The sequence below is a fragment of the Camellia sinensis genome, chromosome 13 (assembly GCF_055761805.1).
Source record: "Camellia sinensis isolate YWXY chromosome 13, ASM5576180v1, whole genome shotgun sequence".
Lineage (NCBI taxonomy): Eukaryota > Viridiplantae > Streptophyta > Magnoliopsida > Ericales > Theaceae > Camellia > Camellia sinensis.
Genome location: NC_138973.1, coordinates 3,265,258 through 3,283,027, shown reverse-complemented (window position 1 = coordinate 3,283,027; position 17,770 = coordinate 3,265,258). Strand labels below are relative to the sequence as shown.

At 37.3% G+C, this 17,770-nt stretch overlaps 1 protein-coding gene across 1 annotated transcript; it reads right to left on the bottom strand.

Moving 5' to 3' along the window:
* Nucleotides 1-435: 435 nt before the first annotated feature.
* LOC114267585 (uncharacterized) lies at nucleotides 436-3,365 on the bottom strand. The gene is made up of 2 exons (XM_028208626.2): nucleotides 2,811-3,365; nucleotides 436-1,062 (listed from the first exon to the last, which is right to left on the bottom strand). Exons 1-2 carry the CDS (start codon nucleotides 3,283-3,285, stop codon nucleotides 653-655), a joined length of 885 nt encoding a protein of 294 aa, XP_028064427.1. The 5' UTR covers nucleotides 3,286-3,365; the 3' UTR covers nucleotides 436-652.
* Nucleotides 3,366-17,770: the final 14,405 nt, after the last annotated feature.

The following is a 17,770-nucleotide window of genomic DNA, read 5'->3' as shown; positions in this document are numbered from 1 at the left end:
ATTTAATGAAAACCACTCAAGAAACATAAGTTTAGTCAAACTCGATACTGTAGAAGTAATATGAATTATAAATTATTTCGCAATATTAGAGTAGTAGGGATAAAAAAAGGCTATGAGGAGGATGAAAGTGGCAAAAACTGTAGACCAAATGCAATTCCCATCGAAATTTGAAAGTGTTTTGAGAGATGAAGGGACAGTTTGGTTGACTAATTTGTTTGGAAAGATGCATTATAAGACATGCTTGATGAGTTGAAGAAAAAGTACATTAGTTCCAACATACAAGAACAATGGTGTTATTCAAAGAGAGATTAAGACACAATGTGATAAGAAAATACATGGTTTTCTTAAACTTTTAACTGAAAAATTAAGTGAATAAAGCCAATTGGAGGAAATGCATCCATGTAACCGACCCCAAGTAAATAGGACGATGGCTTGTTGAGTTGAGAATCACGATGGAATGATTCAATTTTAAGAATCCAAATGCATCCAACAGTTTCAAATTCTTCAGATGATCGTCTAGCTTTGAACTAAACTCATTTACATTGATCTAAGTCTCAAAATTCCAAAAACCATGGTCATAAAGCTAGCATTAGCATGGACACTACATTTATCACTAGAATGGAACATTAACAGTAATTACCTTTATTGAAAACTAACCACATTCTTGGACTATATCACAAAGCTGGTCAAGTGTGTCTGCAAGATTCCCAAGGCATGTGATAAGTCTGTCACCTTGATGCCTAGTGAAATCAGTCTGGGAATCGTTGACATTTTTTAGATCAGCCAAGAGACAGTCTGAACTCTCACCCAGGTTTCCTTTAAGTATGTCAGTGATCAATTCCGCATTCTCATATAGTTTTGCAGCCATCATTTGCTCCTTCTCTTCCAAGTTGTTCTTAAGCAATATCTTCTCATCTATGCTGTGTTTCAAAGGCTTTACCCTTTTTTCTACTCTGCCTTGCACTGGCATTATCTTTTTATTTATCTTACGTTTCTGAGGCTTCACCCTTTCCTCTGTGCTACGTTTCTGAGGCATCACTCGGCGCCTTTGCTTCTTCAAATCTATGGAACCAAAAGTCCAAAAAAACAGATGTAAGCACCTCATGTTTTGAGATTTGGCTTGCATTGGTACACTTCCTACAGTCTCAAGCACAAAGTCACCCAAAAAAGCATATTGTAGAGAACTTACTATTAAAACAAATAAATAGTACCCTGAGAAACTTACAGTTGAGAATATATTGATGGAACCCCACGCGACTACGTGTGAAATTTAAGCCATTTTTAACTTCTTAGTGATTCCAAAACCAAGTTTTGGAGTTGGGATTAACTAACTCATGGCTGCTCCATGAAAGCCCGATTTACGAACTGCCAATGAATAAAAGACACATCAACTAACTTTAGTTACATCTTAAATACTTCACTGCTACGTGAGATTCTACATACACCATACCACATGTGATTACCTCCCTCCCCCTTCCCCTCACGCCTCTACCTCCTCTTCCTTTGCTGCCTCCATCAGCAACAATGCCCATTGCCGACCATTCTACCCGCAACCCATACCATCGTCTATTGCTACCTACGCCTCCAGCCCACCCCTGCCACCAACCAACACCGCCTCTCTCCCCCATCTACTCTAACAACCACTTCCTTCTCCCTTTCCACTCCCACAGTCCCCACCATCAACCAGCACCAACCACCCCATTGCTCTTGGTCTATTTTCTCTTCGTTCTTGGTTGGATCATGGAGATTGAGGGTAGTGCTGGTGGCTCTACTGGATTAATTGCGCCCATTATGGTGGTAAATTAGTTACCAACCCCATTTATTTTTGTGATATAATCTAATAATGATTTGCGTTAACATTTTGCTTGCTGGACTTTATCTTCCCATGATGGACATCCAGCAGCGAAAGAAAACGAAGAAGAGGAGTGGGTGGACCACAGAGAAGGAAAAGGGAAGTTGTTGTCTAATTCTCAGGTCATATGAATAATAAACCAAAATGCTGATATGGCATAAGATAATTGGTAGCTAGCTGTAATACATACACTTTACGGATGGGATGTAAAGAAGTTAATCCCATGCAGTCCCTCATCGAAGTAGGATGACATGCACAAGTTTTACGATGTAGAGTCGTGTTTGGAGAAACAAACAACTAGACTGAGATGCCATTAATGAAAGGAAAGTCAACACAAATTGCATACCCTATCATAAAAGCGGTATTTGACAACAAAATCCCAGTTCTTGGTGGAAAACCACGTTCTATTCCTATTGACGATGTCCAATATAAATTTTTCTTTGGGATTCAATAGGGTGCTGCTATTCACATTCATTTACCAACCCGCTGAAAAAGCCCTTCCCCTTAGTTCATAAGTTGTTCATTGGCTAGTCGCACCACATCTTTTTAGCACCCAATTTGTAATGAATGTTCTTCTTCTAACACTATAAATTGATAAACATTCAAAAGCTAAGCCAAACGTCCAGCTTCTCTTGAAAATCCTTATTACAAAGTCGTTGATATAAGTACTTTCAACTGCAAGAAACTATGCCAAACACCAAACATACCCAAATTTTGCAACAACAAACACCACTAAAATTTGACTGAAATTTTAACCTATAATGGTCATCCAATGCCAAATCAAATACTATTTCAGCTCAACAATGCTAGTGTACAATTGAAATTACTCAGATTTCAATGCAATAGAAGATAATTTAAACTACCCATTTTTTGAAGATTAAAAGGGCATGCAATGCTAGCAATCAAATAAACAAGCAAACACCTAAATCACAGTTGAATGATATAAGAAAAAGCATACCAGGCTCGGCCACTCCATCGGCGACAGCTTCAGGATCAACATCCGGGTCAGTATCCGACCCATCACCCACCTTCAAATGATCATCAATGGCTTTAAACACCTCGAAATCAAAATCCTCAGGAAACCCAAATTCGCATCTTCGCTCATAATCAATCGACCAGTACGATTCGACCCGGGACTCGGACGATTCCCAGAGCTTGATCTTCTTGTAATCGGAGAGGAGGGAGTCCCATTTACGGCGACACTGGTTGAGGGTACGGAAGACTTCCAAGGAGTTGCAATTCTCGACGATGATCTTCCATTTTTGGAAAGAGGAGAGAGTGTTGCGACAGTCGCGTTCGACGGCGGCAATCTCGGTGATAAGGGTGAGGGATTCTTGGGAGGACCAGTCGGGAGCTACCTGGGAGCGAGTGCGCCGAGAGGCTGAAGCTCGAGAATGGCGACCACCGTGGTCTTCTTGCTCATCCATGGACATCGTCAGCTCACCCCCACTCAGAGCTCTCTCAGATTGTCTTCATCGGCTGTTCGGAAAGTGTTATTTTATTTATTTTTGTTATTTTAGGCCTCGTTAAGCGTGTCTTAAAAAAAAAGTCAAAAAGTTATTATTCCGGTCCCATTTGAGAAGACTTCTATTTAGTCAAAAAGTTATTAAAAAAGTCAAAAAGTCAACAACCTATACTAAAAAGTCAAATATTCTCTTTTCTCTCTACTTTTTGTACATCTTTTCGTAAAAAGTCAAAAAGTTATTTCAAATATACTAGTTTTTTTTAGCTTATATTTTAGCTAAATAGCAAAAAAGTTACTAAATTAGCATGTTCTCAAACGAGGCTCTATTTAAGTTACATCATCTTATTTAAGTCACATCACTTTTCAATCACATCACTTCAAATCCAACCCATATCTAACACATATTTAATAAAAAGTAAAAAAGTATACTTATTTAGAATATCACAAACAACCCTTTAGTATGTTTAAATTTTTATGTTTAGAAAGATGATTGACTTTTTTTATAGTTGAATGTGATGTTTGTGAGAAAAAAAAAATTATAGGGTTCGTTTGGTTTGTATTTCTGAAAAATTTTTGGGAAATTTTATCTACAAATAAGTTTTTAAAAGTAATCAAACCAAACAAATTTTTCCAAAAAAATTTCTCAAAACTTGTAAACCAAACAAGTTTTCCAAACAAATCTCTCTCTCACACACATCAAATCAATCATTTTTTCCAAAACTCTCTCTCAAAATAATTTTCCAAAACATCTTTTGAAAAAAATCAAACCAAACAACTTTTCATACTTTTTATCTCTAAAACACATCTCTCAAACACAAACGAAACATATCCTATGAATTTAATGTAATATTTTATCTTATTAACCATTTAGTTTATTTCATATTTTTGTGAATTTTAACCTAAGGGGTTGTTTGGGATGACCTAAATAAATGTACTTTTTATCTTTTTATGAAAAAATGTACAAAAAAATAAAAAAATAATGTGATAAAAAAAGATAAAAAGATAAATTATTTTTAGATTGCCAAACTTAACCTAAATTAGGCTAAATTTTGAAAGTCTAAAGTTAAAGCATCCCAAGCTTTGCCCTTTTCAAATTTCACATTTTCTCATCAAAAAATATTTAAAGCAGTTGTTTGGGATTAGTTATATAAGTGTTTTTTTTTTTACTTTTTTATTAAAAAAGTAAAATATATATATATATATATATTTGGGATGATTTTTTAACTTTTTATAAAAATATATATAATTAAATATTATAGTAAAATTAAAATTATAATTTTACCCTTTGACTTTTTGACTTTTAACTTTTTGACTTTTTTGATAGTTAAATTCAAAAGACAAAATAATAATTTTGTCCTAGTGGCTTCCTCTACAAACTACCCTTAAATAGTATAAACTTTTAGGCTTGGTTTGGCATGTCTTGAAAAAGTCAAAAAATTACTTAAAAAACTAAAAGTTATCACTATTCACAAAAAAAAAAATACAAAAAAAAAAATTTACACATAAAAAAATACAACTCAACTTTCTGCTGAAGTTTGGTCTGCTGTACTGGTCTAGAAATAATTGCCTCATTCGCGGGCAACCATTTAGGCTATGTTGTTCGGCCCGTGGGGGCCACCATGTGTCACATTTTAATAATCTAAACCATTTAATATGTAGAACTCGTTGAGTACTATATACTTGTAAAAAATTACGTTGATCGGATATCGCTAACTATATGATCAAATTAGTTTTGTATAAAAAAAATGATGGTGTTATGGTTAACTGATGAACAAAAACTAATTCGATCAATGTGATTTCAATATCTAACCTATGTGATTTTTTATAAGCATGTAGTACTCGACAAGTTCTACATATTGAATGGTTCAGATTATCAAAATAGGACTCGTGGTAGGCCCCACGGACCGAACAACACAGTCCAAATGGTTACGCGCGAAGAAGGCAATCATGTCCTTATCTCCTACACTCTGCCCAGAAAAAGGTGTCGTACAGTCTATTATACTTGCTTCTCTTATAAAATTATTTATACAAATTTTTATTACACATTTTTTCGTAAAAAGATAAAAAGTTAACCCAAACATCTATATTTTTTTCCTCAATTTTTAAGTCTATAAAGATTATAAAAAAAATGTGCACTTATTTAGGACACCCCAAACAACCCCTTAAATTTTTTTTAGTAACTTTTTGACTTTTTGACTTTTTTAGTTTATCTCAGACAACTTCTATAAGTCATTTGTCAAAAATAATAGAAACAGGGTACTTAAGGGATGGTTTGAGATGATTTAAATAAGTGCACTTTTTGACTTTTTATGAAATATGAGTTGTGTTAGAAGTGATGTCTTAAAGAGATGATGTGACTTAAATAAGATGATGTGATTTAAATAGGATAGTGACTTTTTTACTTTTTAACTTTTTTAGATCACGCCAAACTCATTTGGCAAAATCACTTTTTAACTTAAAAGTCAAAAAGTCACCAAGAAAATCAAAAGGCCAATAACCTATACTAAAAAGCCAAATATTCTTTTTTCTCTTTACTTTTTACACATTTTTTTCATAAAAAACTAAAAAATCATTCCAAACATACTAGCTTTTTACATTATATTTTAGCCAAAAAACTAAAAAAACTTGTTCCCAAACGAGACCTTAGTCCAAAAGTATAAATTAAGTCTAAATTTTAATTTTGTTTGTTTAAAGATTCAAGCATTGAAACATTTTGTCTAAGAAGATAAGCTTAAGCAAAATTATCAAAATGCCCTTCATTATATATTGGGTCCCAAATCCTCTCACTCTGTCACTCTGAACTTTCTCTCTCTCATCAGCCGGTCCCAAACGCTCACTGAGATCTCTGTCTCCCTCTTCAGCATCACTCACCACCGTTTCCCTTCTCCACTGATCTCCATCTCTCTCTCTCTTATTCACTACCAATCTCTCTCTCTCTCTTCAATCTCACACGATCTGTCTTTCCCCCCTAACACCACTGTCCTACCCATGTTGATCTCATACTCTGTTACCTCCTCCAAATCGTAACCAATACATACCGTCTCTTTCTTTTCCCCTCATTTCTCTCTCCTCTCTCCTCTCCATCTCAATTACCGACACCACCACTTCCTCTTCCCTTTCTATGTCCGTCGAATCTACTAGTGTTTGTCATCGAAGATGTTAGATCTAGACCAAGTTCAAGTTTTACTAAATCTGGACGGAGACAAATCTTTCTCTGAGGTTGTTATCCAGATCGATGAATATCTAGATCTTTATTTGGTTTGATCTTCTAAGGTTCTCATATTATTATTATTATTATTATTATTATTATTATTATTTTTCAAAACATAGGCCATGTGTGCGTTTGTGTTGATTTTTTTTGTTTTTGGTAATAGTTGTTGTGGTTCTTATTGTTGATGACGATGATGATGAAGATCTCTATTTGTTTATTTATTTTTTATTTGTTGTTGGTGATAGTGATGAAACAAAATGCAACAGATAGGGAGAAAGAAAGAGAGAGAGAGAGAGAGAGAGAGAGAGAAGAAAGGTTTGAACTGATAGAATTTGTTGTTGTTGTTGTTGTTGATGATGATGATGAACAGATAAATTGCAATAGATTAATTTTTTTTAACAAATAATTTTAACAGATGGATTTTTTGAAAAAGATAATTTGAATAGATAAAAATTTCAACAGATGGATTTAATGGCTTCTAGGTTTTGGATATGCTTGTTCTTGTTTGTTTTCTCTCAAATCATTTCTTCATTTGCCTTTGAAAATGACAATGCACAATTGGTTCTTGTACAGATAAAAATTATTAGATATAAAAATTTGTATAGATAAAATTTGGATAGAAAATTTGTACATATAAAAATATTGAACAAAAAAAATTGGACAGATAAAATTTGGATAGATAGAAAATTTATACAGAAAAAATTTGAATAGATAGATAAAAAAAAAAATTGAACAGATAGAAAATAATTTGAACAGATAGATGAAAAATTTGAACCGATAGAAAATAATTTAAATAGATAGTCAAAAAAAGTCAACAGGTAAATTAATAGGTAAAATTGAAAACAAAATGTATTTCAAAACAAGTAAAAGGACCTCTCACCAAATTATTTCACAAATGTTGGACCTCTTGTCAATAAAAAATACCCTAGGCCTAATGCCTTAGACACCATCTAAATTGGATTTATCAATAATTTTCTCTAAAAACAATTCCAAATAAATTATTAAATATTTTATGCAATACTTATATGAGAAAAATATATATTATATGTACTTTATAATTAAAAAAATTTAGCATCATCTCATACTTTTTTTAGTCATAACTAAAGAAAAAAAAATCATAACCAAACATCTAGGTGTAATCAAATATCTTATGAGTGATAATTAAAATATTATCATAATTAAATAATAAAATGACATAATTATATATGCATATCCCTAAAAAAGTGTGTATAGTATAATTTTTCTACTTATATAGGACCCATATAAATCCATGTGATATGAGTATCACACTTATGTGAGTATTACGTATAATATTTGATAATTCATTTTGGATTTCTATCATTTTTGTTATCAAATGCTTCTCAAATTAGTAAAGAATTATTATTTCTTTTTTTTTTCTTTTATCAAATTGAAAATTCAATAAATCCTTCATGAAATTTGTATTTGATACAAATTTTAAAAGATGAAGTATTAAAGATGATTTTTTTATTTATTTACCAAATTTGATAATAAAAAAATTTGAGATAGAGAGGGAAATTTTTATAAAATTAAATGAAAAATTTGAGAACAAATTAAAGAATCTCTTAATAATCTAGATTTTTTTAGTGACTTCTTATTTTTTGGTATAATTTAAAATATTAGTGCCATAAGGACGTTTAGTAATTTTATTTATAGAGATATTTATGGATTAAATTTATCTGATTGAAATAAATTAAGAATTAAATCGATTCTTACAGTTTCATTAAAAAAATGAAATTGTAACCGAACTATATAGGTCACCTGACAATAACCGAATGATAAACAACTTGTTCCGATTCGATTCTACCGTTTCAAAAAGTAACAAAATTGATACATAAATTTTTACTTAAAGGATTACAAATGTATTTTATTCTTCTTATTTTTACATACAAAATTAAAAATAATAATAAACAAGCTATATTATGATTCAGTTCAGATCAATTTATTGGTAGGGAATTTGGGAGCCTATAATCACACAGCAATATCGACTTAATCTAATAAGGAGAAACTCTAAAGTCTACAAACGCCACATCAAAGTCCAATATACATTATTTATAACTCATACCCACTTAAAAACTTAAGCTTATAATGGGCCTGTTTGCTCTAGATTTATACATCATGTGGGGATATATTTTTTGAGTACCAACACGTGGCAAGGTGACACCGACATGTCAGCCGAGGTGCTACGTGTCTTGGTCGTGACGCCGAGGTGATCTCGGCAAGGCCGAGCTTATCTCTGAAGATATCGGAATCCGAGATAAACGGATAAAGGACAAGAGTCCTAGAATGAAAAGGGAACTCAACCTGGATGAGGGACAAGAGTCCTAGAATGAGAGAAGACTTCAGTTTGTATTAAGATAAGACTCTTAGATAGTTTATCATAATCTTACTGGAAGTCCAAGATTAGCAGTAATCCTGAGTCCATAGAAGTTAGGCTTCTATTGGGACTAGGTTTATGTTGGCTATAAAAGAGAGGCACCCCCATGGGTCTAAGGTATGCTTTTGATACTCAAGCTTGTGAGTTTTAGCACTTGATTATCTTTGAGAGATATACTGACTTGATCGTCGGAGTGCCCCTGGGTGGTTGAACCACTGCCAGAGACTTCTCTTTCTGTTGCAGGTTAACTAGAGACCATCTATTCTGCCAGTGCTTTTCCAGCTGATTACTAGGCAGGCAGTGTGGTCAGAAAATCACTCACACAATTTGGCGCCGTCTGTGGGAAAAAAAGAAGAATAGATGGCCAATGACGAACAAAAGGATCAGATTAGAGACAACGCTCCTGCTGGGAGTTGGAGACTTATCGATCTCGACGTTGAAAGGGACGATCGCAACACAAAAATTCGTGACCAGAGTCACGGAGTAAAAGACGCCGGCCAGGAAGGTGACGCACCAAAGACAACAGATCGAAGCGGATACTACAACGAAGATGACCTCCAGGTATGGAAGGATAGATACCTGCAGAGGAACGAAGACCCTTCTAGAAGGGATGCAAAGACAGGGGGCATGAGCGCTCCCAAGTAGATAACATTCAAGTATAGAAGAACTCAACCTGAGTGAGCAAATCCCGGATCCCAGATCCTAGAAGACATGATCTCGGCCTAGATGAGTAGGTCCGAGGAAAGAAGAGCTCAACTTGAGTGAGCAGATCCAAGATTCCAGAAGATAAGATCTCGACACCTGAGTTCGAGAAGAGAAGAGCACAATGAGCAGATCTCAGATCCCAGAAGATAAAAAGGAAACACACAAGATCAGACTAAAGTTGGCCAGAATTGAGAAGTATACTAGGGCCGAGGAGGACATGTCGGGAACAAAGGCGTCAGAACAAGAAAAGAGAAATGGCTCGTCGATGCGAGGCCAAAAATCAAACTCAGGTTGGAGCCAAGTAAGATCAATAGAGAAACCAATGCCGACAACCTCGGCTTGAATTCAACCTCGGCGACAAGGTCGAAGCTACATGTATGATGAGAACCCAAGTGGATTTTAAGTTCACACTGAGGGGGCAGAGAGAAGAAGAATGCGTTTACCGCTTGTTGAAATTTGTAGCAATTTACAAGTTGGTTAAACCGAGATGATGTTTACCGCTTGTTGAAATTTGTAGCAATTTACAAGTTGAAGTTAAACCGAAGTAATGCTTAACACTTGTTGAAATTTGTAGCAATTTACAAGTTGAAGTTAAGTCGAGATAATTGTTTATCTTCACTTGTTGAAATTTGTAGCAATTTACAAGTTGAAGTTAAGTCGAGATAATTGTTTATCTTCACTTGTTGAAATTTGTAGCAATTTACAAGTTGAAGTTAAACCAAAGTAATGCTTAACGCTTGTTGAAATTTGTAGCAATTTACAAGTTGAAGTTAAACCAAAGTAATGCTTAACGCTTGTTGAAATTTGTAGCAATTTACAAGTTGAAGTTAAGCCGAGATAATTGTTTATCTTCACTTGTTGAAATTTGTAGCAATTTACAAGTTGAAGTTAAACCGAAGTAATACTTAACGCTTGTTGAAATTTATAGCAATTTACAAGTTGAAGTTAAGCCGAGATAATTGTTTATCTTCACTTGTTGAAATTTGTAACAATTTACAAGTTGAAGTTAAACCGAAGTAATGCTTAACGCTTGTTTAAATTTGTAGCAATTTACAAGTTGAAGTTAAGCCTAGATAATTGTTTATCTTCACTTGTTGAAATTTGTAGCAATTTACAAGTTGAAGTTAAACCGAAGTAATGCGTAACGCTTGTTAAAATTTGTAGTAATTTACAAGTTGAAGTTAAGCCGAGATAATTGTTTATCTTCACTTGTTGAAATTTGTAGCAATTTACAAGTTGAAGTTAAACCGGAGTAATGCTTAGCGCTTGTTGAAATTTGTAGCAATTTACAAGTTGAAGTTAAGCCAAGATAATTGTTTATCTTCACTTGTTGAAATTTGTAGCAATTTACAAGTAGATCATTGTTTAGCACTTGTTATAACTTAAGAAAAGTTTACAAAGTTGAGATTAAACTATTATATGTTTATCCTTGTTAAAATTTGTAAGCAATTTACAGGACAAGTACTTGCCGAAGTAAAACGTCAAGTGGCATAACCGAGGTGTGTCACCCCGAGAAGATTGCACAAAGAAGGAAAAGTACATAAGAATCATGCGAGAGCAGTTAGAAGAAGATCAAGACAGAATTCATGGTGATTGACACGCCTTCGCCATACAATATCGTCTTGGAAAGGCCATGGTTGCATGCAATGGGGGCAGTTCCCTCAACATTGCACCAACTACTGCGGTTCCCAACAGAACATGGGATTGAAGAAGTCAGAGGGGATCAACTGCAGGCAGAGAATTGCTCCATGACAGCAATGAAATCCACCTGTAGCATTCGAGAACCAAAGAAGGCAGAGATTGAAAACGAGGACATAGAGGTCCTAGGCGGCAAGGAGCCAGCCGAGAGGAGAGAAGAGGCACTGAAAATCCTCGTCCAGGAGGGGGATGAAGAACGCTTCTTTCTTCTCGCTCAGGCATAGCCGAAGAAGAAGAAAGAGAATTGTAAGCTTTTTTTTAGAGTAAACATTGAGGTATTTGCTTGGACACCTTACGAAAAGCCTGGCATTGACCCCGAGGTCACTTGCCACCAACTGAACGTCGACAGGTCGGCCAAACCTGTAATCCAATGAGCAAGAGGACCGACGTTGATGCACGTCGAAGCAGTAGAGGAAGAAGTAGACAGATTTCTGGAGCCCAGGGCCATCCGAGAAGTCAATTACCCGACATGGCTACCAAATACAGTGGAAGAAGGAATGATAATCAAGGAGCAAGGAATGTTAACATCGGCCAACAAACAGACATTTTTCAGAAGCAAAAAAGGTTGCATATGTAAAGAAAACAAAAGTACAAAGATGAAGACCCTAAGAACTAGGGACTAGGGTAAGAACGTCGGACTAATCTACTTCAACGGTTGACGGTGGTTCAGCATTGGCAGTCAGCTGGGAGAGCTTCTCTACCATTATCTCGGCAACAATTTTAATAAGGGACGTGTTTCTAAGACTATACAGAGAACAAAAACGAAGGCAAGAATATGGAAATACAACAAGAAAAACAAGAAGAGAAAAATCAGAGTCAAGAAGATGACAAAGTTCAAGAATAAAGCCAAGTGCACAGGCACTAAGTAAGTATGTGAAGAATAAGAAAGTAATGACCCAGACACGATGCTAGCAACAGAAAGCGGATATGACAAGAACAGTGCCAGGCATTCAAACAATTCAAAACTTGAAGAGAGACGAAAATAGAAGACAACAGATGACAAGTAAATAGATTCAGAAGAGTTATGAAAGATCGAGCTTAATAGCAAGTAAAGAGTTTATGAACCTACCAAGTGAAATGAACGCCGATATGAAAATCACCGGAGTCAAATAGATGACTGGAAATCGGGAACTCACCAGAGAGTGTGAGTGGAGCAGTTGCAAAAGCACTTGGAGTTTACGAATTAATGGAACCAGAACCTCGGCTAAGAGGTGCGATTTCAAGCAGCTTGGAAAGCATGAAACTTGATTCTTGACACCAGTGGACAGTAAAGTCCAGGGAACTTTGAGGTCGGCAAGTTTGATCTCGGACAGAGGGGCACAGATGAATGAACAGTGTAGGTTCCATCACCTCAGAATGCCGAGGTAATAGAACCTAGGGGGCAGTCGTGGGGATATATTTTCTAAGTACCAACACGTGGCAAGGTGACGCCGACGTGTTAGCCGAGGTGCCACGTGTCTTGGTCGTGACGCCGAGGTGATCTCGGCAAGGTCGAGGTTATCTCCGAAGATATTGGAATCTGAGATAAGCGGATAAAGGACAAGAGTCCTAGAATGAAAAGGGAACTCAACCTGGATGAGGGACAAGAGTCCTAGAATGAGAGAAGACTTCAGTTTGTATTAAGATAAGATTCTTAGAGAGTTTATCCTAATCTTACTGGGAGTCCAAGATTAGAAGTAATCCTGAGTCCATAGAAGTTAGGCTTCTATTGGGACTAGGTTTATGTTGGCTATAAAAGAGAGGCACCCCCATGGGTCTAAGGTATGCTTTTGATACTCAAGCTTGTGAGTTTTAGCACTTGATTATCTTTGAGAGATATACTGACTTGATCGTTGGAGTGCCCCCTATAAACACCCCATTTTTGACTGACCATAAGACTCAGTCGTCACTGATTGAGCGCTTGGTGATTTTGCATATTGTGCTCGTTCAAAAGTTTCAGAGTCTCGGCTGCAAGCCTTGCCTCCGGACTTTCAGACTCTTTCGTGCCTTGTCTCGGTTTGCGAACCAAGCTCTGTTTTCTCTTCCCGAAGGGAGGGAGAGGTCTCGTAGATCATCTCTCAGTGGCCGTAGGCTACGTTTCGTGGTCGTAGGCCATTTTTCCTGTTTGGAGCCCGATTTTCGATTTTTTTCGAAGCCGACGGCCGTGTGCCTCGGTTTCGGTCCCCGAACCTTCGCTTTGCATCCGTTTTGGTTCATTTTTGGTGGAGACCTTATTTTCATTGTTAGGAAGCTTGTAGGAGGGTGGGAGGCCAGCAATTGTTCTGAAAAGCCAGCTTTATTTCTTCATCGCTCTCCGTCGCCTGTTTTCCTCACTAAAAAGCTAATGTTGACCACCCCGGGGCCACTTTCTTTAGCTCTAAACCCCATATTTGTGTTGTACGCACCTGGGAGGCCACCAATATGTATAGGCCGGCCAATAATTGTCCTTGACCCTTCTGAACCCCTCTAAAAAGTTGGCTTTTCTCTCTCCTGGTTCACATTTTTTGGGTTTTAACCACATATTTGTGTTATGCACACATGGGAGGCCACCTTTTTGGGATGAGAGGCCAGCAATTTTCATTGACCCTTTTGACCCCTGGTCGGCCGGCCAGGGGGGGTGGCCGGCCGGCCACCTGAACCTTTTGAACCTGGCCGGCCAGAATCCTCTCTCCAAGTGTCTTCCAGCTGTACCCTCTGTTTTCCCCCAGATTTTGTATCCGGGGAGGTTGCCTTTTGGGGGAGAAATTTGAATTTGATTTTCCCCCCCATTCCTCCACTCTCCTCCTCTATATAACCAGCACCCCTCCTTCATGTTTGAGGGTTACAAAAATTGTTTTGAGCCTTGCAGACAACTCTCCCTTTCCCTCTCTTCCAAACCCTTCAAACCCTAAGGTTCTTGTCCCCTTTACACTACCACTTATAACACCACACCTCCACCCTCCATTCCAGCCCTTTGAAGCTGATTTCCAGAGGCTAGGAGCACCATTTCTTGGACCAAAAGTTGTTGAAGACTTAGGCTACAAGGGTAAGTCTCTTTTCCTTCTCTTTTAGCTTTATTTTGCATGCTTTCTTAGCCTTTGTTGCTTGCATTTTTGGGCTCTGACCCAAACTGGAAATAGTCATATTTCGAGCTCTTCTCCATGTTTGATCAAGGGTCTTTCTTTGTTTGAGGTCTCCTCCTCCCCCTTTATGTTTAAACTCTCTTTTAGGCCTATTTTTGCATGATATTTTAGGCTTATTTGTGAGTTGTTTTGGACTTGGTCATAAACTGTGAAATGTCTTGTTTTGAGCCCCTCTTCAACTTTGTTGAAGGAATCTCCTGTGTTTGAGGTCAGATGCTACCACTTGCCTCTTTATCCCTCTTTTAGGCCTTTTTCTTGCATGCTGATTTAGCCTCACTTTTGTTCATTTTCGAGACTTGATATAAACTGTAAAGTGCTTCGTTTTGAGTCCTTCTTCAACTTTGTTGAAGGGCTCTTCACTGTTTGGGGCCAGCTGTTGTCCCTTGTCTCTATTCTCTCTTTTAGGGTCATTTTTGAATGATAGATTAGCCCTATTTATGTTCATTTTTGAGACTTGTTATAAACTGGAAAAAGGCTTGTTTTGACATCATCTTCATGTTTTATTAAGGGTATTATTTTATTTGAGGTCATATGCTTCCTTGTATGCTTGATTGTCCCTTGTTTTGAGCCTTACACCTAAGCCCCAATTGCATGCTTTGTTTGGCCTTCTAGCCACTGAAAATTAGTGGCTGGAACACTGTTTTGAGAGCCAAGATTAGAGGGGGGTGACCCCCTCTCTCCTTCTCTTGTTTGGTGGCCTTTTTGGCCTTCCAAAGAGACCCTACCTTGCATGCTTCGAAGTCACTTTTCAGGGTCAATTTGGTGAGTTTTAGGACTACCATATTTGATTTTAATAGTTTTTTATGCCATGCTAAATGTCTACCTTGCATGTGCTTAATAACTCCTTGAATGACCCTCCAAAGTAACTCATTATTTTTGCATACCATGGTTGCATATCAGTGGTTATTTGGGCCTATTTTCACATGATTTATTCACTGATTTTTTCTGGTTTGGTGAGATTACATTTGCTTCATATACTTTCCATGTAAACCAGGATTGCTAGTCAAGATTGCATGCTATTTTGTCCACCATGCTAGCATCTTTTGGCCATGCTTTGAACTGGAAATGTTCATGTTTTGGGACTTCCTTGGCTCTTTCTTCATGCTTCATGATCAAATAATGCATGCTTTGTATAGCTATAAGTCATTCCATGTGCCTAGTTTCGGTTTCATCTCATGCATCGGGTGCCATTTTTCCATGTTTCGGGGCTATTTAGCATCATATTTTAGTGCTGGAATTTGTGAGTTTACATGCCATCTTGCATCCCTTGCCATGCCTTGTTAGAGTTACATGTTATGCCTTAGGTTCGGTCCTCGGTTTGCGTGCACGCATTTCGAGAGTCTCATTTTCACCTAATGGCTACTGATGTGAGTGTGGCTGAGGTCCACTCATGTTAGTGTAAGTCCATTATGCATTGTGTATGCCATTTCATTTCATAGCATTGTGTATGCAAGGTTGTATGTTAGAGCATTGTGTATGCCTCGTTACATCGTGCATTGTGTGTGTCATTTCATAATATTACATATATTAGGTTGCATGTTAGGATTGCATTCATGTATGTCATGCATATTGCATTGTGCTTGGGATAGGAGTTAGCCCAAGCACGGGAAACGAGGGACGTTTCGTACTCCGAGTGACGGAACGTGTCTCAATTCCCGGTCGCCGACACTCCGGATTATCCATGATGGAGTCTAGGGCTTGTTGTGTCCATATATGCATTCATTTCATATTGAGTCATGCAATTCGACTTCTTGGCCATCATGCATCGAGATGCGTGATTAGTGGCACGAGGATCGAGGACTATACCCCCTGAAGAGTAGTCATGCATACATATGTGAAAATACTTTGTCATGCCCCTTTGTTGCTCTCTGTTGCAGCAAATCAGAAATTAGCAACCTTCCGGAGCCTGGCACGCATCCCAAGAATAATTGCAAACAGAGGCAAACCGGGATATCGCAAGGGATTCTCCGCACAAGGCAACCGAGCATGCATCATTCATCATTTGGAACAGAGCTGAGGCGGTCCATGAATTTGCGTGCCAATTTACTGCTTTCCTATATTAATTTGTTAATTAATTAAGATTCTGTATTTATTCGGGACTGTATTATTTATTCATTTGGGACTGTATTATTTATTCGGACTCTCTGCGCGAGGGCAATGTTGTAATAAGTGTGCGTGTGTGTGATGTATGTCTTCCAGCCCCACGTCTTTCACCCTTTTATTTATCAGTTTATGATGGTTAGATTAGGGCATGTTTCAATTAGCATACAGTATGATAGTATGTTTGCATTCATTCATCTGTCTTGCATGCACCGAGCTCGGCGCATCATACTAACTGCATTTGTATCTCAATTCCAAGTTGAATACATGTTAGTTGTAGCATTTCACATGCCATCTTTAGAATAGCCGAGCCTATCTTAGTTGCATTTTGCATGTGTTGCATTAGGCATTTCTGTATAGTTAGGATCATGCATGGATTTCTAACATAGCTTTTGTTTTGGCTTGGAGTACTCGGTAAGTGTTTATGCTTTAGCATCCTTGCATGTGTGTGAGTGACTGCCATGATAGCATGCTTACCATGAGGTTATATGCTTATGTGATATAACTGCCTGAATGCCTGTAGGTGAAGGTTGGATTATTTGAATTGGAATAAATGCATTGACTGTGAGTTTTAAGCCCACTAGATAGTGGCAAAATCATATTTTTCTAAGCCCACCCGAGGGTGGCAAATCCACGTCTTAGCCTACTTGCGGGTAGCACCATCAAACCACTTTCAAAAATAAACATGAAATGTTTTGTTCCAATTCAAACAATCCAGTCTATACTTGTATGCTGTGCGCATCACATAGTAAATCTAGGCTAATAACCAGAATAAGAACGCATAAAGTTTTCAAAACTAAATATCATGGTTAGTAGAGGCTGATCTTTGATCGGGCGAGCGGGGGTGCTCACGAAGTGACCTTCCCCAATCGTACCTGTACGGGAAAGATTTAATTCTCCTCGTATAATCCTGTTGACCAAGTCCACGCTCCTCCGTACGACGTCGCTTTATCACCTGAAAACACAAACGTGAGCTAGCCGGCGGGTGTGTGCCGGAAACCTCTCCGATGCCTAAGTCAGTAAGCTTGACAAATAGACAAAGCTCTATGTTCTCAGAAAGCAAAATTGTGTTGGGTTCTGTTACCTCCTCTAAGGTGGTGTATGTGAGCTTTTATAAGTTTCCTGTGGCACAATCCTAGTAGGACTTGTACTTCTCCATGCAGAGTCCTTCTAGGATTCATACTCTTAAGAATAATGCTTATCCTTTTACACCCCCCCACTGCTTAAACCAAGTGGGATGGTT